Source organism: Ischnura elegans, chromosome 7, assembly GCF_921293095.1.
Source record: "Ischnura elegans chromosome 7, ioIscEleg1.1, whole genome shotgun sequence".
Lineage (NCBI taxonomy): Eukaryota > Metazoa > Arthropoda > Insecta > Odonata > Coenagrionidae > Ischnura > Ischnura elegans.
In genome coordinates this window covers 22706679-22731913 of record NC_060252.1, presented here as the reverse complement: position 1 = coordinate 22731913, position 25235 = coordinate 22706679, and the positions used below count along the sequence as shown (strand labels likewise).

At 41.5% G+C, this 25235-nt stretch overlaps 2 protein-coding genes across 2 annotated transcripts in view; both read left to right on the top strand.

Annotated features, from left to right (window-relative positions):
• Positions 1 to 3587, top strand: part of LOC124162566 (low-density lipoprotein receptor-related protein 4-like) — a 737794-nt gene extending 734207 nt beyond the window's left edge. The window contains exon 31 of the mRNA XM_046539142.1: positions 1982 to 3587. Coding sequence (XP_046395098.1) covers positions 1982 to 2158 — 177 coding nt within the window. The 3' untranslated portion in view covers positions 2159 to 3587. The remainder of the gene's footprint in view (positions 1 to 1981) is intronic.
• A 955-nt stretch (positions 3588 to 4542) lies between these two features.
• LOC124162565 overlaps positions 4543 to 25235 on the top strand; it is a gene marked incomplete at its 3' end in the record, with an annotated part of 197599 nt that continues 176906 nt past the window's right edge. Inside the window, exons 1-2 of the mRNA XM_046539141.1 lie at positions 4543 to 4717; positions 4996 to 5154. Coding sequence (XP_046395097.1) covers positions 5051 to 5154 — 104 coding nt within the window. The remainder of the gene's footprint in view (positions 4718 to 4995; positions 5155 to 25235) is intronic.

Here is a 25235-nt window from a genome sequence, read left to right as displayed (position 1 = left end):
TTCACCTGTTGATGACTGTTGTAATTAATTACTCAGGAGATCGATTACAAGGGATAAATAAGGAGTGATCAATGATAACGACCATCTCGTGTCAAAACATGGCAAAAACTGCAATTTATTTTAGAATACAACTTCCGGTATAACACAAAAAACAAGTGAGTATAGAAACTCGATAGTTGGGAGATTACCATCAATTCAAAAACAACAATGACAACACTCTCCCTTAATCTCCCAACTAACGAGTTTCTCGAAACCATAGGCCTGCGATGTTACTTGAGATTTGAACATGTTTGCTACCACACTGATAACCACAAAAAAAAAATATCTAAAAACAGCGGCGTTTCATGGATGTCGTCCTGGACCCATAACCTGTTGTAATTAATTACTCGGGAGACCGATTGTGAAGATATATATTAAACCTCAGTTTCGCCATGTTTTTCAACACGTGTGGTCATTCTCACTTATCATTCCTTGTTAATCTCTAACAATCGTCCTCCTGATTACCGTATATGTCTGAATATAGTCCCCCCTTTTTTCCGAAAATGCCTGTGGTAAAAGTAAAGGGGGGGACTATATTCAAACTCATTTTTTTTACTTTTCCCGAAACTGAAGCCTCAAAATTAGGGGGGGGACTATATTCGGAGAAATACTGTAATTATTTTCATCAGGTTATGAACCCAGCATGCTTCCATCAAACCATTTAACTTCATCATTCTTCGCTAGCACCACATTTCAAATGTTTCCATTCTTGACTTCTCTGCTGTTGTCAATGTCCATGCCTCGCTACCATAGAGAAGCATGCCCCATATGTAGCATTTCAGATTGTAATCCCATGAAAATATAATAACCTCATACCTCATTTTTTTCATGAATTATGAAAATGGTAACTATTCAAAAATAATATTAATCAGTTAATTTTTAGCACTAGAGTCCAATACCATATTTCTTAAAGTGTTTGTCCCCCACCCAGTTTTTGAGCATTCAATTTGGAATAAAAATTAGTCACTTTCACTCAAATACAGTCCCTAACATAAATTTCCTCCAGAGATTTTGGAGAAAACGGGGACTAGATTCAGGGAAGTACAATAAGTTAGCAATATAAAAAAAAGCTTTTAAAATTATTCGCTCACCCGATTTTTAAATGCCATATACTCATCTCCATTCATTGGTAGCTGAATTGCATTGTGTTTGCTTTTTGTTCAGTGAAGCACTCCATCACAAAAACAGGATGCATGTAACATGTTAACACTGATCTGGAGAGTTACTGAACAAAAAGTAAAGAACGGAATTCAGCAGCTGATGAATGGGGACCAGTACACAAAAAGCCTCCTAAATGAATATCTCCAATGTCACTTCACTCATTGATGCTATGGTCTCAGATGGTCAGTGTCCACTACAGTAATGACAAGGATGATTTCACATCAAAAGATTATCAGTGCAGCCCATGCTGGCGAGATTCTCTCAGACTTTAGGTTTCACTAATCAATTTGAAGTTTTTGGAATTCAAATGAGTTATGAGAGTTTAAGGGTGTGTTTTATTAATGATCCTCTAAACAATAACACAAAAGGGTTGTTCACTCAGAGTGGAAATCATAATTCATTCAAGGACTATGGTAGATGGAAGGAAATGTTAAGTTGTGATAAAATGCAGAAGTTCCTCATTCAGCCATTCTCTTGTAAGTAAAAAAATAGAAAAAAAAGAAAACATCCAATTTGCTGCTCACTTTTCATGAGTCGGTGGCATCATTGAAGTTCAGTTTCATTTATTCCTTGAGAGAGAACTTTTCAATAAGTGAAGGAATCACTCACGAAAGTGCAAATTACAATGAACTATGGTTTCCTTTCACCTGATTTGAATTGGTACCACTGAAGGATAACTTAAGTCACAGGGTGGAACGAAACACATCAATTTCAGTCTGATTGCTATCCTTGATTACCAATAATAATGGTCAAGTTATCCTCATAATAATTGTGTTCATAGGAGCGAGTGTATGAGCTGCCAGAAGAGAGGCAACCTTCTCACCACAAGGACGTGCCCTTGATGGGTCCGTCCGTGATCCTGGAGAGGGCAGCCACTCCACCCATCATCGTACCGCAACCCCTGCCCCCTCCAACGCCCCCACAGAGATTGGACAGCATCAGCCTCAAAGCCGGATGAGATTCACCCCCTAAATAAGGAAAAATTTCAATCATGATCAGTGTGAATATCACAGTTTCGGTAAACTATGTACTGTCTTGGCATCTCACACGTTTGATGAGAGAATTGTTGTTAGGCATAGTTTACAGCTCATAAGGCATGAAATGAGGGTATTTACATCTCAAAAGCAAACTTGAGAGTTTATCAGTTCATTTTGAATATGTGTACAAAGTAAAGATTGAATTCAATGTACTGATTGTGAGAAATAGCGGTACTTAAATCATAACTGAGAGAGAGAGAGACATAATGATACCTTCTATGTGTCCGCATGCTTTTTATCAAGCATTATCTGATGCCAAATGAATTTATCAAGTTACTATAAACAAGTCCTGATTATCTCAATGACTGAAAAAGTGATGAGTATTTTTAAAAGAAAAAGACTCAAACCATTTGACGGTTCCATTGTAAGTCAAAAATGGTTAATACTCATGTGATTTATTGTGTGATTCATGTTGTGTTTATAAGTACCTTTGTTCCATGACTGCAAATTTGGCAGTTTGTTTATGTTTGTAACCCAGTGTTCAGTGTAGAAATGCACACACGATCTCATTGTTCCATCCGAGAACATTTCACCTGATAATGAATCGTAGATAAGTTTTTATTTGCTTTGAGGACAAGTCTTGGAGATGAGGAATTTTGTAAATGAAATATATGTAACGAGTGTATATATATACATATAAATATATATTATGAACATTTTATGTCAAAATGGAAGATATTATAAAGAAAAATAATATTGTATTTTTCAAATTCGTAAAGAGATTTAAGTTTGTCATATACTGCACATGGTTGTTAGTAAACCTGAATCAAGACAGTATAAGCCATAAACATATTGGAACAAGATCCACACTTGTCATTTGTAGCTTTAATGTCTAACTGAATGTTCCTTGGCAATGGTAAACTGATTTATATCCAATTTCCAATAACTGTCAATAAAATGAGGCTCAATGTATACAATTAATGGATCATTTTCATCACATTTTTGTTAAATATCTTACCAGTGGTGATAAATAATGCTGGGTGGGAAGGAGGCACTGTAATTTAAGAGATTTAACGCACAATGTGGCATAAATTTAGTGATTTTATGTGGGATAACGAAATTGATGTACTGGGTGCAATGTGTGTGCAAAGAATTGAAAGCTAGGTACTAGTATAAATTGAACAGAAAAATTACACAACTGTGCAGCACCTAAGGAAGTGTAATGTTTTATACCGCAAAATCAAAACGTTTTGATAAGCAGGGTAGTTGAAATGAATCAAAGAGAGTAATAGTGCGTGGTCCTTACAATGAAGATGTTAAGGAAGGAAATTTGTAATGATCAAAAGACCCTCATTGAAATGTAATCTTGTGTAACATCCAAAACAAAATGAAATAGAATCCCAAAACAAATTATATTTCTTTTCTTGGGTATCCTTTCATCATATTCATGACTTTAAATACCTGTAACGCATGCTAATTTCAATCATATACGACAGTTCTACACAAACTCAAGTGCTGAATAGGCACTATATATCAAAAACCCATTTAGGGTGTGAAGAACCAAGATAGGAATAACTTGCTTCCTTTGATTCACTCGCCCCCTTTTATTCATTGCAATGACAATTCAACAGCTCATCAATGAAATATCTTGATGACCTAAAAATATGAATGGGAAACATAGGTGTCAAATAATGGCACAACATTTTCCATGTGTCATTGAATCCAAAGAAGATGGCTCAGAACTGTAAATAATCAGCCGGAGACATACCATATATTAATTAAGCAGGATGCAAAAAAGAAACTTAGGGAATAAATTAGCAAGACTTCAGTATCACACGCTTCCACAAGTACTTTCATTATGAATTTCATTGCTACACTAACAATTTCATCAAGCAGCTCTAAATTCTTTACTGAATTTCTTCCTGTTTAAACATAAAAGTATTATTATTATTATAATTTTCAGTTTACGGCGTGTTTAAGGTTCTTCAAAAATTTACTAGTCCCATACTGAGCGCTATAACATGCTTCACTCACCACAAAAGGGTGTCCATGTGTGCCCCAAGTATTGTGGTGGTCCTAATTGTGCAAGATATCTGGAGGTTTATAAGAAAATAAAACATGAATTTCAAATTATACCGTAAAAATACAAAATTACAGTAGATTTCGGTAGGAGGAGTCCACTGCGATTGGAAAATTTGGAATCGATGATAAAAATAGAAATATTTGAGGTAAGTTTGAAAAGAGAAGGAAGTTTGGAAAGAAAAAATATTTCAAATTCAAAAGCACAACAATCATTTCGAATGTCTTTTGTTTCTCACTTTTCCTGTCGCTATTCGTGATTCTCCATTCCACTTGCAGATGGCACTAAAATCGGAAGCCATATTGATTTTTTGAAAGATGAAGAGGAAGGTGTGGTTATTTTCAATTTTGAGATGATTAGTGGTATATATTTTTTGGAGTCTTTATCGCTGTATTTGGTGTTCCTAATGTTAAGATAGTGGCCATATGGAGCGTGCTTAGTAGGATGGCTGATCGCAAAGGTATGTGTATTCGCAATTTTCATCTGTCTCTATGGTTGTTTAGCTTTCTGTTTTCATCAAAATGTTTTGTTGTGATGGATATATTTCAACAAGAATGTATCTGCCCGCCTTTTCCTCTCTCCTAATTCAGGTCAGCATATGCTGCCGCTTATTTAAATTATTTTCAATTGGAATTTTTTTTCAAATCTTTATTTACATAAATCTAAACAAGCCTTCACAGTGTGCTGTCCAAGCTGCTTGCCTATCAATCTTATGGTGATATTTTTCCGTTCATGCAGGATGTTAGGAGCTGCCAAGAAGGCGTACGCCTGTGTTTAGGGATAATTTGATGAAATGACCAGCTGGACTGAGAGAATGCACCGTCGAGCTGCCACATTTGGGAATGTGGTAACTTCGTGTGGCCATCCGTCTGTACCCTACCCTCGTAGGCTCGAGAAGTGAGTACTCCTTTACTATTGTTTTTGGAATGGTTCTTATCTTCTGGTCGCGATATATATTCGTATGCGCTCAAACAATCGTTACGGCGACATACTGTGTTGCTGTCACTCCAATATGGGTATCGAAATTTCTATGTTAACGAGTGCAGTAATTGTAAACGAGGAAAATTTTGCCATCCGGTTGATACTTAGTGGTCGATATATGTCTTATTCTCTATATACCGCTGTAATAATGTGTAATTGGTTCTTAAATGAGGGAATCGTTCTTTGTTGAACAACTTTTTTTCATGGAATTTCATGAACCGATAGGTACCAGGTAGGTGTGAACGAAGATATTTGTCATCGTTCGCGTCCGTCTATGCTGCTGACAATTTTTTATGTGAATATGTCATAGTTGTTAGCAGTGCACTATGGCTATGGTAGCCTTTGCTTTTATTCTATATTGTTAGCCATAGGCGGATCCAGGGGGGGGCACGGGGGCACGTTTCCCCCCCCAGACCCTAAAGGCCTGTTTACACGATACATTAACACGTACGAGTTAATGTACGTTTGCGTGAATGTTTGAGTGAAATTTTGGTGGACCGGAACGGAACATGTACGAATGCATGAACCAAACAAGAACAGGTTTTATTTTCTGTGCATGCATTCGCACAAGTTGGGTGCATTTTGGCGTTCATTTTCGCATTCATACATTCAGACATTAACCCGTACGTGTTAATGTACCGTGTGAACAGGCTTATAAATATGCAAGATTTTTAATACGGTCCCATTATCATTGCGATCGTTTTGTATTATGAAATATCCTTGTGCCCCCCCCAGAACAAAATCCTGGATACGGTTTTGCTTGTGCCCCCTCCAGAAAGAAATCCTGGATCCGCCCCTGTTGTTAGCTATACTTCTTTTGTTGCTGTGGGAAATATTTCAGCCACAACTGACATTCGCCGTGCCATTTCGTCGTTCAAAGTCGTCGAAGATTATTTATTATTGCTGATCCAGATTGATATTCAATACTGGTTGGTGAAATAGTTCATTTTTCTCTGTAAATAAGTGTTAAACTAGCGGATGAAAACCGAATGATTTGAGTATATTTGATAAATTCCTTTTATAAATTGATAATAACGGGAAAGGGGACCTGAGACATACTTGAATCAATTTGTCTATTATTTACGAACGGCACTGAATGGTCTACTTTTACTACAACGAATAGACTAGAATCGCCCTGAATTTTCGCTATCTTTGTCGTGATAAGTATTTGCTTAAGAAAAATAGGTTGATATGTGCATACATATTATATATATACATACATAAATGAAGCGTGCGATCGCCAGCCATCAGCTGTGGGCGTTGTCGATTTTTACCGCTGATACACCCCGGACGCGCCCTCTAACATGCTTCAGCTTTTGTTTTTTTCCGCGTGAAAATAGTCGCCAAATATTGACGTTTCACTGTATCTTTTCTGAAAGGTGACGTTTAGGATGTAATTATTGGTGTGACCTAGATAAAAAACGCACGGCAAAAAATGTCGCGATGTGCTATATTTTCTGACGAAAATCTATTCGCGAAATTGCAGTAAAATGTACAATTATCGCGAAAAGTCCGTCACATATTCAGTGGTTAAAATATTTAAAGGATTTTATGAATGCAGTGACAATGTATAAGCCTACAGTAACGTATTTGGCTCGCCGCCCCATTCGCGAATTATTTATTTTGCGAAATTGTCGTCGCGATCTCGTGCTGGAGGATCATGGAAGCATACGGTAGCGTGGTCCATACCCTTGCCTTGCTACGCACGGGAACATCACTCCCAGTGCTGGGAGTGTTTTTCTAGGGCGTCCCCGCCCACGAGAGGAGGTCATAGTTTAGGTGGTTGTGGGTTGGTCCTTAGTCCTAATTTGGTTAATTAGGCGTTCAGTGAGGTTCGCGGATGATCAAGCGTTGATTAGCCATCAAGGAGAGGGCTGCAGGCTTTATAAGCGGATGCGTAAGACAAGCGTTGCTGGGATTGTGGCATCAGGATTAATCACGAGAAGACCAAGGTTATGCGGTTTTGTAAAGCATCGCGAGCTAGGAAAGTGAGACTCGAGATAAAATTAGGGAAGCAAAAACCTGAGTTAGTTGAAAAATTTAACTATTTGGGCAGCATATTAGAGAAAAACGGAAAGCGGCAGTGAGGAAATAAGGAGGAGAATTGCATCGGCAAAGGAGGTGTTCTTGAAAAGGAAGGAACTGTTTGATCTGAGGTTTCCGCGGCGTTTCTTCTTAAAGGTCTCGGCTTCCGGGCGTTCCTCCGCGTTGAGTTGTCCATAGGTGACGACAGTTTCGCCAGCCATCCTGCTGGCGTCTTCAGGACAGAAGTCACGTCTGACCTGAAGACGCCAGCAGGATGGGTGGAGAAATTGTCGTCACCTATGGACAACTCAACGCGGAGGAACGCCCGGAAGCCGAGACTCTTATAAGGAAAGAACTGATTTGAGGAGTGTTATCTATGCAGAGCTAAAAGCAAACTTCCCCACTCGCGGTATTGAAATTGAATTGAGTTGTTTCCCAGCCGCAAATGTATCTTTCTCATGTTTTACTTCTCAATTCCATTTTATATTTATTTTAATTTTCATCCCGAGATACCTTCTACCATGTTTTACCGTTTAATTTGACAAAACACGTGTGAAAAGCGCTTGAAAAAATGACTATGATACTGCGCGTTCCAAATTTTCACGCTAATTTTCCCGTCAAATCGAAGTCGACCGAACCCAATTTCATCATGATCCACGCTAATTTTTTCCACGATTGCCACCATTGACGCATGAGTTTTGACGAGAGTAGTAGAATCTCACGCTAAGTGTTCCTTATGGTTTAAAATTAGTGCTATTTCTTTTTTATCGAACACCCGTAACCTTTAAGAATTTAGTGGCCTTTCTGTTTAAGAGTATCCAAATTTAAAAACTGTGTCTATGGTATTACTATATAGTGAAGTGGGAAGCGTGGCAGCCTTTCGTGGAGGAACAAACTCTTGGCTGCCGCTGAAGGGTTCACGGGTTTGTATCCCGAGCGAACCCCTGGGACACCCCAAAATTAATTCCTAGGAGTAAGAGGTGGCTCAGGTAAACGTTCTAGCCCACCTACCCTGAATATGTGATATTCAAATGCCCCTGGCTTAGTCTGGGACGAGCTCTACCCTGACCTTTCTTATTCAACCTTCGGGTTGACTAATTTTGGATTTTTCAACATCCTGATACCACCCTCAGGCAACCCCAATTGTGGCGACAGAAGTATTCTATCTCGTTCCCACGTAATTATTCGGAAAACTTGACCAAAAATTAGGAACTGATGTTGTGGGGCAGGCCTACAATTTCTCAAACGATACGGCTTTTCTTTACTAGAAAATCCCTTCTTTCTTGTTTGTGAAATGGTAAAATGTTTTGGTTAATCATCATCAGCAGTCATCAATCCGAAGATAGGTTTGGTCCAGCTCTTCACTCAATTCTCCTCTCGGCTAACCTTGTGATGCCTGCATAATTCTTCCGTTTTCCATCCTTAACCATCTTATGCATGCGTCTCGTTCGTGGCCTTCCTCTTCTGATCAGCCTTTCCACCCTTCCCTCCATCGGTAATTTTCATTAATCCGTCCCGTCTCATGATGTGCGCGATCTGAGTTTCCCCTCTTCTACCCACGGTTTACTCTCATACTCCTCTCAGAACTTCCTCTTTACTCTAACGAACTATCCGTTTGATCTTCGCTATCCTTCTTGAACACCACTTTGCTATAACTTCCAACCTTTATTTCTTCGTTGCTGACGTCGTCCATGCCTCACCGACGGGAAGAAGTATGGTCCTAAAAATTTTATCCCCAGCATCAACACTTAAATTTTCATCTGTAAGAAGACTCCTCTTTTTCTTAGAAATGCTTTCTTCGCTTGGACTATTCTACTGACTATTTCCTTCTTGCTTCATCCATCTTTGGTCACTCGGCATTCCAAGCAGTAGAACTCCTTCATCTCCTCTAGTAAATGGTTTCCTATTTTCAGGTTCGTCTTCTCTCTTCTATCCAATACTATTGTTTTCTCTGCATTGAATCTCGGCTTATATCTTGCATTTATATTTTCCGTAGTGAATAGAATATTTTCTGGTCTCTTTTATGACTGCTATGTCATCGGAAGATCGCAGCATGCTAATTTTCTTACCAGGGATTTTCTCTCCGGACGATTCTTCCTTTATTTCATGGATGAACTTATTCATAAATATGGGGGACAGATAATACCCCTGTTTCAATCATGTCGTGACTCTTGCTTCTTCGCAACTTGGTCCAGATTTAATAAGAGCTATTTGATCATAAAATAAAAATACTTTGTTCTATTCCACACTTTATTTTAAATAGTACGACTCGGGTTTTTGCATATCATGCTATCATCAGGTGATAGCTATTTTATTAAAGTAAAGTATTTTTATTTTATGATGAAGCAGTTTTACAAAGTAACGCCGGAGACCGTGTCTTATATTAAAAGCTATTTGGTTTTTACATGCGTTGTGGACAATTATGAAACACTCCAATTTCTTATGGCCGTTTTACACGTTACACGGAATTGCGCAATCTGACGTACGTGCGAAGGCGCAATCAAAATTGCGTCGTGTAAAGCGGTGAATTGCTAGAACAAATGCGAGACGGCAAAATAGCCCGTTCTAATTTCGTTCATGCATTCGCGCAATTCCACGCCATTTTAGAAATTAATGCAGTTCTAACCTGCGCAATTCCGTGCCCTGTGTAAAACGACCTTTAGGGTTGCCGATCATTGCTGCCCGAGTAATAAGTTTTCGTAATATCAGCCGCGAGAGTGGTGTGAGCGAGGGGTGTTTGATTGTTCGCCGTCCGTGTTGCACATCGCAGTGGAGGCGAATCGAAGCACATCCGCCTCTTTCGACTCGCGCTCTCCTCCCCCGAGAGTAATTGATCGCGAGCAGGGCGGGGAGGGATGAGGAAGGGACACTTGTGTTGTGCTCCAGAGAGAGAGGAGGTCACCGACCCGCCAAGGACGCACCCTCATTCCATGTCGAACAAAATCAGCCCTCCCTACACGATACGTGATGATGCGTTAGAGTTTGTGTGTGTGTGATAACATGGACCATATTGTAGCAGATTATATTTTGTCCTCGTTGACACCATGTGTTTTCAGCCATCGCGCGTTTAAATGAGTTGACTAAAGTCACCGCTCGCGTCGCTGACTTTCAGATCGATCCGAATTTCACGAATAAACAATATAATAACAATAATAATAATAATTTATGTACTCCTACATTTTGGTTTCAAAGCTGAATAACAGAGATAACAAAGAGAAGGAGCTTTAGGTGGTATCCAAGGTCGTAGGACCAGGATTGAGCCACCATCAAACAAGAAAAGTGCATGTCAATAAAAGAAGATAATAACGCAGTAAATAATACATGATTTTTTTAAAGAAATTACATCAAACTAAATGTTCAATTATTTCTTGTTAGAAAAGCCAGTCTTTGGCAAGTCTTAACATTTTATTTGGCGATTTATTTTTTATTTTTAGCGGGCAGTAAATGAAAGCTATCATTAGGGCTGTTATAAAAAACATATAAGTAATCTTGGTTATATGATCCATCAAAAGCTTAACTTTTCAGTGCTGCTTCCTCACGATTGCAAATATAATAGTATAAATATTGGCAATAAATGGATCGCTCTAGTCTCATTACAGCGCTGCGTAAATTTTCGCAATAATGAACCAATGAACTTCTATGATAGGGAGTGGGGGCCCTTGATGCCTTAGAGCCCATTAATGAACTGAATCAATGTTAGTGGTTGGAGCAATTTAATCCCCTGTTTATGCATTCGCGCTCGATTTCTGTGCTGCGTACGTTTTACCTTTTGAGAGCCTCCATCCGAGCAGTGGGCTCGCTTTCCAACATAATTTTAATGCCGATTGTGAGAAATAAATATGCCAATATTTTCCCGACGAAAAATCCCGTAACCCTTTTGCAGATAAGTTGATGACGACGAGCACTCTAAATGAACGGATAACGGGTCTCCTGCTTCTCCCCGTGCCACTGTATGGGTCTCGCGGTGTTTATTTGTTTGACACTCTGGTGAGCGATTCCTTTCCTCTGATACCAGATCTCCATAAACAAGTTTAGGGAAGATTGAATATGTTATTCGTAGCCCTCAGTCCACGTATCTGAGCCATTTGTCTCCAATGGTTTCACGATTGTTGTGCTTTATGGGCGAATGTGTTGATTTTTATTGTTACGGTTCGCGCGGCCGTTCCCTCACTAGAGCCGTGGGGTGTCCTGCGATCTCGGAATTCTGGTTTTGAGTGCCTACCCCTTCATCTTGAATTATATTCGTCGCTCCCGGCAAGCGACCCCTTTCGTTAGGGTTTTTCGGGAAAAGGGGGACAGTAGGGCAAGGGTCGCTCTGCGTGTTGTCCTTACTCGGCCACCTCGCCCGGATCCGCTAAATCCCGGTTTCGCAGCCAAGACAATGCGATCAAAAATAATATTTTTCTGCATCAGATCTGTTCCTCTGGTCTCTCCTTCTCGGGCATTCTCCTCTTAATGCTAACTTTTCGTGAATGTGGTCATTTTTATGTGAAGAGTGAGTCATTACTAGGTTTTGGCAATGATAGATTATCGAAATACGAGAGCAAGGTTAGTGCATGCATGGATGTGATCAACCGTTTTAATTTAGTATCTAAAGACGTGTTTTGAGGTGTTCGCGACGTTTACATGCCGCCATGTAACCCAAGTTCAATTTCCCTCGGATGATTTAAAGTATGTGCCTCATTCCTTCTTAGGCGATCTGTCATCGCAGGCCGAGGCCACGTGACTAGCCCTTCAACGACCTTTCAATTTCTGTGAGCATTATGCCGATGTGCTCGTGATTCCGTCGTGTGTTGTGCCATCAGCGACCTTTCTTCTTCATTTTCACTTCGTTTCATTCCTTCGGCTTTGCTTTATCTTGTGTTGTATTCCGCGTAACACTCATCTCTCGCGAGTAGCTGTTTCCTCCCTCTCCTCCCTCCCGCACATATTCGCCTTCCCAAGGGTTTATATAAGCCCCCCCCCCCCCGGAATAATGTTAGTTTGCTTTTCATGAGTTGTTGGCGTCATTAGCTTTCAAGTTCATTTATTCATACATGGAGAACCTTTTATGGTGGGAAGAAATCACTCTTAAGAAAGTAAACAACAATGGACCACTCGAGGTCCTTGCACAAGGTCCACGAGAAATGGGGGCTGAGAATGATATCGTCACTTCGTCAATTTAACTGTGAAAGGGTTAAGGTATTTGAAGAGTTTATCCCAAGAAGCAGGGGAGAAGTCGAAAAATGAAAAGTCTCTCTTTATTATTCAAACTCTCTCGCAATCAATAATATGAAAAAATGGTAAACGATCCAATTGGTGAGCAACAGAAGCACGATTTCCTGGAGAATACATAAGATATGGGTCGGACATGGTTGAAATTGAGGAGACTGTGAAAGAAGTAATACATTTACGAGAGGTGGGGTATTGTAGGAAACTTAAGACCATAGGGTGATAGTTTAAGGATAGCGATATTGTTAGTTGATCATACCCGAGCGTTCGCTAGGCATATCTTAGACTTACGGGCAATTTTAACGTCAAGGGAAAAAGATGGACTTTTTGAAGTATTTTGACATATCAATGGTGCGTCGAAACAAAAATTTATGTGTAGTGAATGATCTTTTTTACTCCTCCCACTCCTTACCCCTACTTCCGTGTTTACTCTATTTCAGGCCGATCAATTTAATTATTTGTCGCTGACAAAGTTGTGCAATAATCCTTATAACCCCTCCTCAGGTTTATCACCTCCAAAAATTCTTTAAACTGGCTCGCACCACATGCACTTCTACCATTAAAATCACTTATTTCCTTTAAATCTGGGTAGGTTAATAAAAATTTGTTGACTGTAAACTATTTTCTGTTATTTTGTCGTGTGAGGCATTGTAAGGCCCTTTCCCGAAGAATATCCAGTGAATGTATTTTGTTCGTGATTAATTGGCTAATTATTCCGCGGTGGAATTCCGATGAGTGCTGATTGGATTGAGGGAAGGGAGTGCATTACCCCTTGGAGTGAAATCTATAAGACGGTGATTAACCATTGCGAGGTCGAATTTCTCCATTCGCCATTCTTCCAAACGGGACCCCTCTACCAAATTCCTTCCTGTGTGACGGAAACAGATTCCATTCTCATTAAGGAGATGTGCTTTCTCTTGTACATTTGAGTCTCATAATCCAATCAGCTCTTGGAGAATCTACCCCTTGATTGCAGGTTTCAAAATAAATACTTTTGAAATTTCTGTCTGACAAAATGTTTGCTCAATAACCTTCCGTCTAAGTATTTCTTTTCTCTCCTCTTCTACTTCATTCTCCTTCAGGTGTAAAATAGGCTTTGGACCAGCATTATTTGGCCAGTGGTAGTCTACGCTTAACAAGATTTTGCAAATACTGGTACTATCCACAAAGAACCGGAATCTTTTACAAATAAATACAAGTGATAATCTGAGGCGTGATTTGGTGAAATTGTTTCATGTGAAATAAAATACTTTGTAAATTTCACATATGATTTTAGTAACAACCACTTTCCACCGCTGTGCGACTACCGTATTTGAATCTATGTCGCACAGCAACGAAACTGGTTGTTACTGCAATCATCTGTGAAATTTACAATTTTTCAAATTTAACACGAATAAATTAATTTTCCCTTCTTCACCTCAACCAGTTATTTAGCTTACCTGAATTCCGCAATGCCCGTAGACTCCCAAAAATGACTGATTCCATCTCCCAGTTTGTCCATAAGTTTCAAGTTGTCGTTTTACTAAAAATATTGCCAAGAAAACGTGGGCATTTCTATTCATATTTGTTCGAGGTATTTCTTACGTCTGCTGCGCCATCAGATTATCCAGAATATTTGGCGTATAACTATAGAGTAAGAATATACTTACTCTATGGTATAACTCATCAAGTATTCTGGTAGGTGCCAACGCTCCATTTTGCTATAACCATTCTCATTTTATGCCTACCAGTCAATTTAAAAAAAATCAGAACGCCTTTTATGCCGTAGCCCCTCTAACTGATATTCTTTCAATGCCAACACTATCGCTTCCATTGGCTAATCCAATTGCCGTTGATTGCAGGTCCATGGCCGGCGGAAAGGTGATCAGGTTTAGACAACTATTTGTATGACGTATTGACAACTGGTGTTTATTTATTTTTTTAACTATGAGATGGCGTCGATAATTGAGCTTGTAAAATAAATTTATGTTGGCCGGCAACCTATGACTGAAGGCACGACATTTTTTACTACCGATCAAACAATAAATTACATGCTCTGTAAGTGATAACTCCTGTGCAGGAGTACCTGTCGATGGTTTGTGGCCTGTATAGGTAAATTCAATTCGAAGACGATGTGGTTACATTTTTTATTTAGTCAGAGAAGAATGCCAACTGCAATGTTAGATATCTAATGCAATTTTCATTACGTGCTAGTCTGTTTCTGGAAGCGGTATACATGTTTCATGTGTTCTACTTCGTCTAAATACCGTCTTCAATAAACAGGTTGGTTTTAAAATACGGAATCGTTCCAATAACCCGTAACATTTTGAGCTCGTCGTTTTGCAACGACCAAATTTACTGCCTTGGTTTGGGGTAAAATTTTGGTCGGTGCAGAACGGCTTGTTAAAAACCTTACGGGTAGTGGAGAAATATCGTATCCTAGCGCGTCAAGGCCTTAGAGCTCATATCCTCAAGTTCAGGTGGATCATATTTTGCGGTCACGTATATGTCCCTTCCCGCATTGATGGAATTCTCTAAATGAATTGCGATTTCGGGTCTGGCAGTGGATGAACGCGAATAACGAATGCAAGGCGATTGAATGGGCGTTTGCCTTCTACGTGTGTTTGTTTGTGATGATCCTCCCTTCCCCTCCCCCCTTTCGCCGTGGGCGGAGTCGCTTCCGGGTAAGGTCACGGGTCGCGCCTCGCTAACTACTACCCCGTCCGTCTTTCGCCGTGGCCCCCACCCCCCGATCCCAATTTCGTACCCACGCCCCTCCCCCGCCTTCCCCAGGATTCCCCCCCTTTTTTATGCGACGCTATACCCGTAGTTTTCAGTGGACCTATATAATCTGAGGGGGGTTGGCAGGGGGTGATCAATCAATCTTAAGCATTCAGGAGGATCCCCACATGTACATCACACGAACATAAATGTATTACGTATAATAGCAAAATATACGTCCACATTCATGCTAAGGCTGCGGTTAGTAATTCTTATTAAAAATCTATGACGGTGGAACGATGTGCAAATAAAAAACAAGCAATTGGACGCCCTTGCGAGTGACGACAGTACTTTTATTAATGGAGACACCGCTGCTATCCTTAACGTAACGATGGATGAGGTTTCGAGTTGGTCAGGGTTCATGCCTGTCAGGAAAAATTAGATTAGGGTCAGAAAAAGTTACAGGATTTCAGCATAAAGGTGAAAAAGGTAGTTGTACTCGCGGAGCATTGCTGCGTTAAGGGAGCGAAGGAAGGACCTCGTGTTTTGTTTGCGTTGAAAAATAATGAATGGGAAGGCGAAGACGCATCGCACAAAAATTTGGGAGGAAGACCTGGAGGGCTAATTTGCGGGAGTAAGTTTAAACTTTTACCAGAATGGTGCAATAATAGGAGGTCTATTGTATACGTCGTCTCATGATTTCTGTGATTTTAAATCCTATCTATATACAGCCCTTGTGGTGACTGACTCACTCATGGATACAAATTCCCGACCACTTCTAGAAGTGCTGGAGAGCTGAAATTTGGCACACGTTCGGGGAACCCGAAATGATCCGGAGGAAAAATCCGAAAACCGGAAGTTTCCGCCACGTGTCGTCGCTAGGTCGACAAAATGGCCGAAATCGCGCTTTTTCCGGGGACCGTCTTTCGGTTTTAATTTTACTGCTCGCGAACCGTACGTGCCACATGCATGGTTAATGCAGTTTTTGAAAGCTAATAAACGTGGGCACGTAATTCTGTAATGTTTTTAGTTTCTGTTAAAGAAACTTGTAGCCAAAATGGCGTCCATAAATTGGTTTTTCGAAAATAATTTCATCCCTTCCGCTCCCCTCGACTTAATTTCAAGTGTATGATAACAAAAATGATTATTATATATGCTCATAACATCGTCTACGAAATGTAGGTAACAATTTTCTCTCGTCGTCCTTGGTTACTCAGAAAAAAATTAAAATATTCCGAAAATCACCGAAAATTACGATTTCTAAAAGATTAACACAAGATTATGTCAATTTTAACCTGACCGATTTCTTTCAAACTTTGTAGTTACATACACTTATTTATTGTCTTTCAGAAAACATGAACTTTTAATAAATGATTCAATGTGTTTAACCTTAAAAAAATAAAAATGGCGGGCACTACTCACTTTTTTTGGGGACTGGTTTGCTCTTTATTGTATTACTCTCGAAATATGGATGTCATAGGGCACACTTCTGTTAGATATGACAGTAAATGAATGTGACCATATAGTATCGTCATCTTTAAACCCCCCGAAACCCCCTAAAAAATTAAAATTTGCACATAAGTAACCTTTTCGGGTACTTTTCCTCATAATTCCGCCGCTTTTCCAATCCTTACCACTCATCGCTACGGAATTGATGTGGACGATTGATCACCGCTGGCAGTAAAAACCTATAAACCCCCGGTAAACCCTCATACACCCCCCCAAAAATTAAAATTTTGCATATGTCTACTTTTTGGGTACTTTTCGTGACTATTCCACCGCCCCCAACGACTCATCCCCACGGAATTTATGTAAATGGATGGTGACTGCCAGGAGTACACACATTTAAACCCCCGGTATCCCCCTGAAATCCCTCCCAATCGTAAAATGTGTCATTTAGTCTCCTATTTGGGTACTTCTCGCAAACATTACGCCACACTACCCGTCCCCTCTGAGCTCTAAATCCGGAATATTTGGTGAGGGCGAGCAACCGTAAACCATACGGGAAAAAAATACCAGAAACCTTTCGCTTTTCCGCCGAGTCGCCTTTCCGAGTAGTTTTCGTCACAATTTAACCGGTGCCCCAACCACTTATTAAAACCCCCGATAACCCCGTGAAACCTCCCAAAAAATGTCTAATAAATCGCCTCTCCAGGTAAAAGAATCGTCAGACCACTGTTCCGGACCCCTAGGACTTATCGGCACGGAATTTATGAGAACGATTTGTGACCAATGGTTTAACACAAGTATGAACCCCCCGGTATTCCGTTGGAACCCCCGCAAAAAATGAAAAACTTGCCATTAAGTCTTCTTTTATGGGTACTTGTCGCCACTATTACTCCGCATTGCACTATCCTTTACAATCATCGCTACGTGTTCACTGTGGACGATTAGTGACCGCATGCATAACACATTAAAACCCCCGAATCCCCCTGGGCACCCCTCTCGGTGGAGAAGAGCATTAATGAAGACTAAGCGGAGCAGCCGCGGGGGGGCTCCTCGACCCTAAGGCGGCGAAGCCGCCCCACAACGAGGAACGGCGAAGCCGCCCCACAACGAGGAACGGCGAAGCCGTTCCGAGAAGTGACTGGCGTAGGCGAGGGGGAGCTTCAGTAACCCTCGGGCGGCGAAGCCGTCCCGATGTTCAAGCGGCGCAGCCGCTGTAGACTCCACCCATCTCAACTCACACTCAACCCCTGGGCGGCGAAGCCGCCCTCCAGCGAGGAACGGCGATGCCGTTTCGAGGAATGAGTGGGGCGCCTCCCTACCCCCTGGCCGGCGAAGCCGGCTCCTAGCTGAGGTGAGAGTATTCGAACTTTATAAGTCTTCGAGCGACCACAAATGTAGACGGCGAAGCCGGAACCGGGGTTTTTAAGGGGCGGAGCCCCTTAACGAGCGCGCGGAGCGTGCGAGTCTTATATATAAAAATGAATCGCAAAATGTGTTGGTAAGCGCATAACTCAACAACGCCTGGACCAATTTGGCCAATTCTTTTTTTAAAATGTTCGTTGAAGTCCAAGGATGGTTCTTACGGCGAGAAAAAAATCGAATAATCGCCGGGAAAACCCTAAAAACAGCCCTTTTCTTTTTCACACCTGGGACCTGGGACGACGGAAAGTGCCGAAAAATTTCTAAGTCCAGAGTCGGGACCTGGGACGACGGAATTTCGGATCTCGAAAAAAGATCAACCCACGGCGGGATCAGGCTACGGCACCAGTACGATCATACTACGGAATAGACCTACGTATCTGCAGGCGCTCGAAGGGAAGAAAAATTTTTTGACGATTTTCGAAAAAAATCTAACAATAAGTGCCGAAAAATTTCCAAGTCCAAAGTCCGGACCTGGGACGACGGAATTCGGACGAAATTTTTCAAAGTCCGAAGCCGGACCCGAGACGACGGAGGGACTTTGAAAAATTTTCGAAAGCGGGGGTCTCGCCGAGTAAAGCAAGACGAATCCCCCAAGCTAGGGCTGAGTCTCAAGAGATCGCAGCGTGGCAGCTGCTCTACCGAGTACAACACCCCGCTCGGTACCAAAGTCGTCTACAGACAATTCCGAGACCCGACGCCGTCCTCAGTCGGTCACCCACGTTCGACCGCTTGGGGGAGGCATCCCGTCGGCGCTGGATACGCCCCGGGAGCCCCGGTTTCCCCGATCGGCAAGTGGGCTCGGATGCCGACGCACCCCTAAGCGAGGCGCGTCGACTAAGAGCAAGAAAAGTGTCTCGAGCCTGCCGGCTCTCGGGTCTCCTCAAATCACCGTTGCCTCATCGGCTAGAGGGGATTCTGCCTTAGAGGCGTTCAGGCATAATCCCAATAATTCACACCGAATTATTACCAGGGTGACGGTTCTGTTCAGGATAATTTTTTGCAAAGAATATAAAAAAGGTAGGAACAAAACACTGCCAAATTACAAATTTTTTGACAGGACGAAGTCTGTCGGGTCAGCTAGTAATATCATATTTTCAAGCAATGGCGACTTATATTTCACATTTTTTGGAGTATTTTACACTCCGTAAGTGAATAAATTTTACTCTTCGATGGACCTTGCTGCATTTTTTCGGCATAATACTGATATGCAGTGCTTTGTATTTATAAAAATTTAGAGAAATATTAATTCGGAACCGAAAACCAGCAAAAGGCCAGGAAAATCGAAAATGCAAAGTTGGTGTTAACCCTATTGGTGTGGTGGCTTCTCACTCCATTAGATGGCCGGTTTCGAGTCCCGGTGTTGGCAGAAATTTGCCTGATCTCTGCTGGAGTCTGCCTGATCCCTGCTTGAGTGTTATGTGGAGGTCACTTCGTCCTTCGTATGGGACGTTAAGCCGTGGTCCCCCTTGGAGCCTTTCGTTAAGAGCAGGCTAATGACGACGCCGGGTTTCTCTCTCATCATCCCCCCCCCCCTCATGGCGCATATGACCTCAGTCGTCGGTTGCCCAAATCGCCAAATACGATATGGTAACCCCTCCAAATACCCTACCGTAGTTTCGGATCGTGAATGCAAAGTCGGAGAACTTGTTGGGTCTTGTTTTCCTTCCGAATGCGAGTGACTCCCATGCGCAAAGCTCGGGCGTGGAGGGAAGGCATCGGAAGTAGCGAGGAGTTCACCCTTCCTCCCATATTCTAACTGCATTCTCTCTTGGGAATGCACGAATTCCTCTAGGGGGTATACCACATCCCTTTTGCTTCCTACAACTTATTACATCGAGGCGTTGAATGGCGGAAGACGTGGTCTCCAGGTAACAACACATGCATACCTACTATCCCGTATGCCGCCTTAACAGGCGTGTGGGTGTTAGTACACCAGCAGTTTACAAAAAAGGAGACGCGCTGAATGAGTTCCGCGTAGAATTTATTGAAGTCCTTTATTGCTATCGGGGAAAACGAATTTCCATACCTACCCGTTGCGTGAAATGTCTCTTTATTTTCGTATCTGTCGAGCTGAAAAATTTCGAGGGGCTCTAAGGTGATTCTTCCCCTGCCGCTCTGAAAGATATCTATTCTTCAGCAGTACCGTTTTTGGCTCTAATACTATTGTTATAATAATAGTATTTTTCTCTGGGTCAGAAATTAATATGAATCCTTTCCATCGCTGCTTGAAACCTCGTCACTAAATGGAGAAGTTATTGTGAAAGTAGCATTTAAGTTGGAGATAACGTTTTCATGAAATGCAAGATAAAAATATTTTCGTGTGAGGATAAATTTCTGATAATATTGAGGAATCGTTCAAATAATGGCACTTTCACTTCCAATTTATTTCCAATTTAACTTATTGTGATGGAGACCTATAATTGGCATGCTCTCCTAGTTACAGCACAAACCGCGTATCAATCATGATATCATGATATAGCGGGCTTCCTATAGCTTATATTTCTCTTGGTTGCCGTAACTATCTTCCTTGCTGCCGGACTATTATGAGAGAACTTTATTTTTTCTCAATCAATGGCTATGTAAAAAAGTTTCTCGGGTTTTCCACCGGTTGATGTCGTCCATGTCTCCCGACGTTTCGATCAGCGACTTGCTGATCATCCTCAGGGGATCTTCCGAATGAAGATCTTCGGAAGATCCCCTGAGGATGACCAGCAAGTCGCTAATCGAAACGTCGGGAGACATGGACGACATCAACCGGTGGAAAACCCAAGAAACTTTTCTGCAACTGATACGCCGGGAAAACCTTAGATCATGCAATGGCTATGTAAAGTTGATCAACGCTGTTTTTTGTTTGTTGCGAACAACCAGACGCCCTTTAAAAGATTTCAATTCCATATTTACGCCGAGTCAAGCAAGGCTTATTTCAGTGCAACCGATTGGTTAGGTACTGAGATGCATCGCTTCAAACTCGGGTGGTTTATGCAAGAACATAGTGCCTAGCGCGGAGCCTTCGAGCCTGTAGTGGCTGCACTATGGATAGCCAGTGTGCCCCGTTTGGGCGTGTAGGGGAGGCATCGGAAGTCGTCCCCCTCTCCGAACTGCACTCTCTCCAAGGAATGCACGCATTGTTGTGGGGGAAGGAGAGGGGTGGGGGTGTGTGTTCGTCCTCATAAGAGCCACCACCCCCTTAGTGGCGCTTCCTCCTCCAGCTCCTCGGTGCTTCCGCGGGCAGTGTCTTTCTCGCGGAGTGGCGGTCGACATCTCCACCGGGTTTCTGCACTCGCGTTCTTCATCTCTCCGTCTGGATATATGTTTGTTCATGTTTTTTTATCCACGTTCACGGATTTCTGGATCGCGCGGACTGTGAAAACCTTCAACAGGAGTGGATGGATATTGTCGTCCCCTTTTCAAGATGTTCTTGTTTCGATCTCTGTGGGATTTGACCGACAGGAGGTGCAAATGCTGCCGGAGGATACAGCCGTAAGTGTTCATCATATCGTGTGGTGCTCCGTGCTGTGTACGCATGCGACTGCTAGTGTGGAGACGATTGGTAGAATGTGAGCTGTCCATACCCTTAGCAAGAAAACACTTGAAATTTTCAACAGTTAATTGGGACCACTGTTAAAACTAACAGTAACTGTTAACTCTAACAGTAAGTGATATATCCAACAGCTATTGATGAATTCAGCTGTTACTGTTGGATTCAACAGTGGTATCAATTAAATGCTGAAAATTTCTACATTTTTTTCGCTAAGGGTACGAACAGCGTGGTCAGCGATTTTAAATTCATGCGCCTATATTTCTATGCGAGTGTGAAGGTGGCTGTGTTAAAACATCTACATGCCTATACCGACATTTACATATATTACAGTCGGGGATACTCTAGTCCAGAGGCCAAACTGTGGGGGTGAAGGGGATAAAACTCCCCCCTCTCTCGGAGCCATTAAAATTTTAAAAAATATTCGTATTACAGCAATCCTGATAATTTGCAGTAATCGAATGTTTTGGCTGTCATTTGGCCGTTCAAATTTATTCAGTTACGTCCTTCATTTGCTTCTTTTCGTCGCTACCCTGAGCGTTTTTTTGTTGCGAATATTCGTAAGCATCAAGTTCATGTATTATCACCCGCTGTGTTGTGCTATTCCATCTGACGCTGACGCGACAAAAATCCGTATTTCACGGGGACTGAAACTAGAATTAGCTCTCTTCCGGAATTCGTATTCGCGATGCTGTGATGCATCATGAGTATTATACAGAAATATTGAGAGTAAATGGATTCTCCTTCGCTCGTCGGCCTGCTGAGGACTTAAAAAAAACCTATTAGAAAGCGATCAAATTGACCGCATAATTAAGCGTCGATAGGTCGGACGCCTTGCCCCTCCATGTGGTCCCATTGGGTGAATGCATCGTTGGGTCATTAGAATGGGTTTCCTTCAGTTCGAATCCTATGGATTGAGCGTTTTGGGTGTGGATATGAAGAGGCGGGAACCCGTATTTGAGTGAGGGATTATTTATATAATTTGCTGGAGATTATCAATTAAAGCCCGAGTCGGTGCCTCGGTTAATCAGTCCATGGCAGTTGGTATTATTCCGAGGGATTGGACGTTGTCGACAAATTGCTTAGCGAGGACGGCTGAGGGCTCTTTCCGAACAGTGTTGGTGGAAAAACATGCCTTCTAGCCTTTGTCCAGGTTTAAGGCAGGATTTTTGAAAATGTTGAGATAAATTTAAACCCAGCGTATGGATGGCTAAGTTCTAACAACACGTATCTCAAATTCGACCGGTTTGAGACAGGTATCTTAAACAAAGTGTAATAACATTAAAAATTAAATACAAGCAAAGAACAACTCTTTATTTGCAAATTAATGCTTCTATTTCAGTTTTATGAACTTTTGGGTATTAATTTCAGTGTGCAAGTAAATAAAATTAATCGTTTTTTGCTCTCCTGAAAAGTTGCAATTTTTGAGATACGTGTTGTTAGAACTTAGCCATCGATATCTTGTCTGTTAGGCACGATGTGGTGGAAATTCTTAATATAATATTTAAACTTTTCTCGGGATTTCGCGCGGGTAAGATTTTGTAAGAGCGCCGACGTTTCGGGTACCGACTCGCTACCCATTCTCACGGCTACTGACAGAAATTTTGAAGTGACATTTGAAGCTCAGCATTAGGAGGGGCCGGATTGGTCGAGTCCCGATTGTTTTCGCGGAGGACTGTGGACCAGCGTAGACTTAGCTCTGGGAATCATAATTATTTTAAGAGTTCTATTCCAAGAGCCGCTGATCGAATATCCGGTGTCTCTGTTGACATTTTTATTTTCCAGTCTTATCTCTGTAGCGTCTCATCTTTAGTTGAACGATCCCAAAATTGATTTGATCGCCATAAAACTCTGTGTCATCCCACCTTATTTTATGGTCCTCATCCAGGCTATGCTCGACTATGGCTGATTTTTCCGGTTGACCAAATCGGAAATGCCATTTGTGCTCTTTGAGTCGAGTAGATATTGTTCGCCCAACCTCCACCACGTAGACATCACCACACTCACTAGGGATTTTATGAACTCCAGGAGTCATAAGGCCAATTGGATCTTTTACACAAAAGAGGCGGTCTCTTAAACTTGACATAGGCCGATGGATGGTTTCGATGTTATACCTCCTCAAAACCCTAGAAATTGTGCCCGATATTGTAGAAACAGAGGATAAAAAGGCCCTGGCTGTCGCTTTAATAATGTTGATAATGTTGTTTGTAGCAACGAAACGCGTAGTGTCAAAAATAAAACTTTGTGGAAATATTGCAATGTCCAATTTTAATTAGTTCTATCTATCATTCTTCTTCAGAACTATACAGCAAACTGCCGCTGTCGAGATATTGCAATATATGTATTTCTTTGCTGCATCGATTTCTTTTCTGGAGTTTATTTCTCAATTTCATATGTGTTTTCATTCCGAGGTTTCTTTTTCCACCATTCGCGTTTATAGCTGACAAAACGAGAAAGCGCAATCCGCGCGCAAGAAATGAGTACAACAATTTGCGTTTCACAGTTTCACGCTAATCTTCACGTTAATCTCGCCAGATTATGCGCAATTTTTTTCGAACGCCGCCATGGGTGCTGGAATATCTCGCTAAGTGCTCCGTACGGATAATTTATTTTAAAAAATTTCTATTTGAAGAAAAATTTCGTGCTTTCACTTTTTTCTATATGCCCGCCTTTAATCATCTATTTCTGATTGAAGTTGACAGCTTAAGTTTTAAGCGAATAATCCGTGGTCAAGAAAGACAAAATACGAGCAGTCGATGGAAGGAGGTTATATGGCCTCTTTAGTACTTATTGGCGTAATTCCATTTCTGCCGACGTTCCTATGGATCACTTCACGGGGTGAATGTAATGCTAATAAGGATCCCATTCACTCATTCGTTCAGCAAACAGCCCTGTGGATGACGGATAAGTGTTTCGTCGAAACGTGTGTTGAAATGGTGAGCCTCACTCCGGCGGAAGCCTACCGGGAAAACATCAAGATCGTCTTTATCTCTTGGAAATTAAGTGTGTCACTCTGTAAAGTATTGACTATCGCCTAATATCAAATTTTATATTCGATAAATTGTCATTAGGGAAAAATATAAGTTTGAATCGGATAAATCTTGATAAGAGCCCACTTTCTTAAGTTCTGTAATTTTCAAGAAGATAGCCTAAGTGTAAACGAGCAAGGCCACGGAGCATTTGCGAGCTATACCGACCATCTTCCGTCCCATCGTGGACCCACCTCTTCAGTTCACAAGAGGGCCTTGTCCTATTGTATCCGTGAATCCTTTTCTCTTCCTCCCCGCCTACCAAGCATTATTCCATCCAACACTCTTTTCAACATCCCCGCTTATTACTCACTCCATCTATACCTTCTCTTTCCTCCTTATCTCATGTAGAAGCTGCCCCTCATCACCCACCATGTCTAGTACTTCGTCGTTCCTGCTCCTCTCCACCCACTTCACCTTCTCCATTTTTCTCCACTTTGAACACCCCCAGTTTTCTCTCGTCCTCCTTCCTAAGTGTCTATTTTTCCACACCTTGAATCCCTGTATCCCAAATGATTCTTCTCTACCTTTTCCTTTAAACTCCCTTTCCTTTAAATTCACTTTAAAATTTTACATTTCCTTTGCAAATGTAAAATTTTAAAGTGAATAGCTTAAGTTTTAAG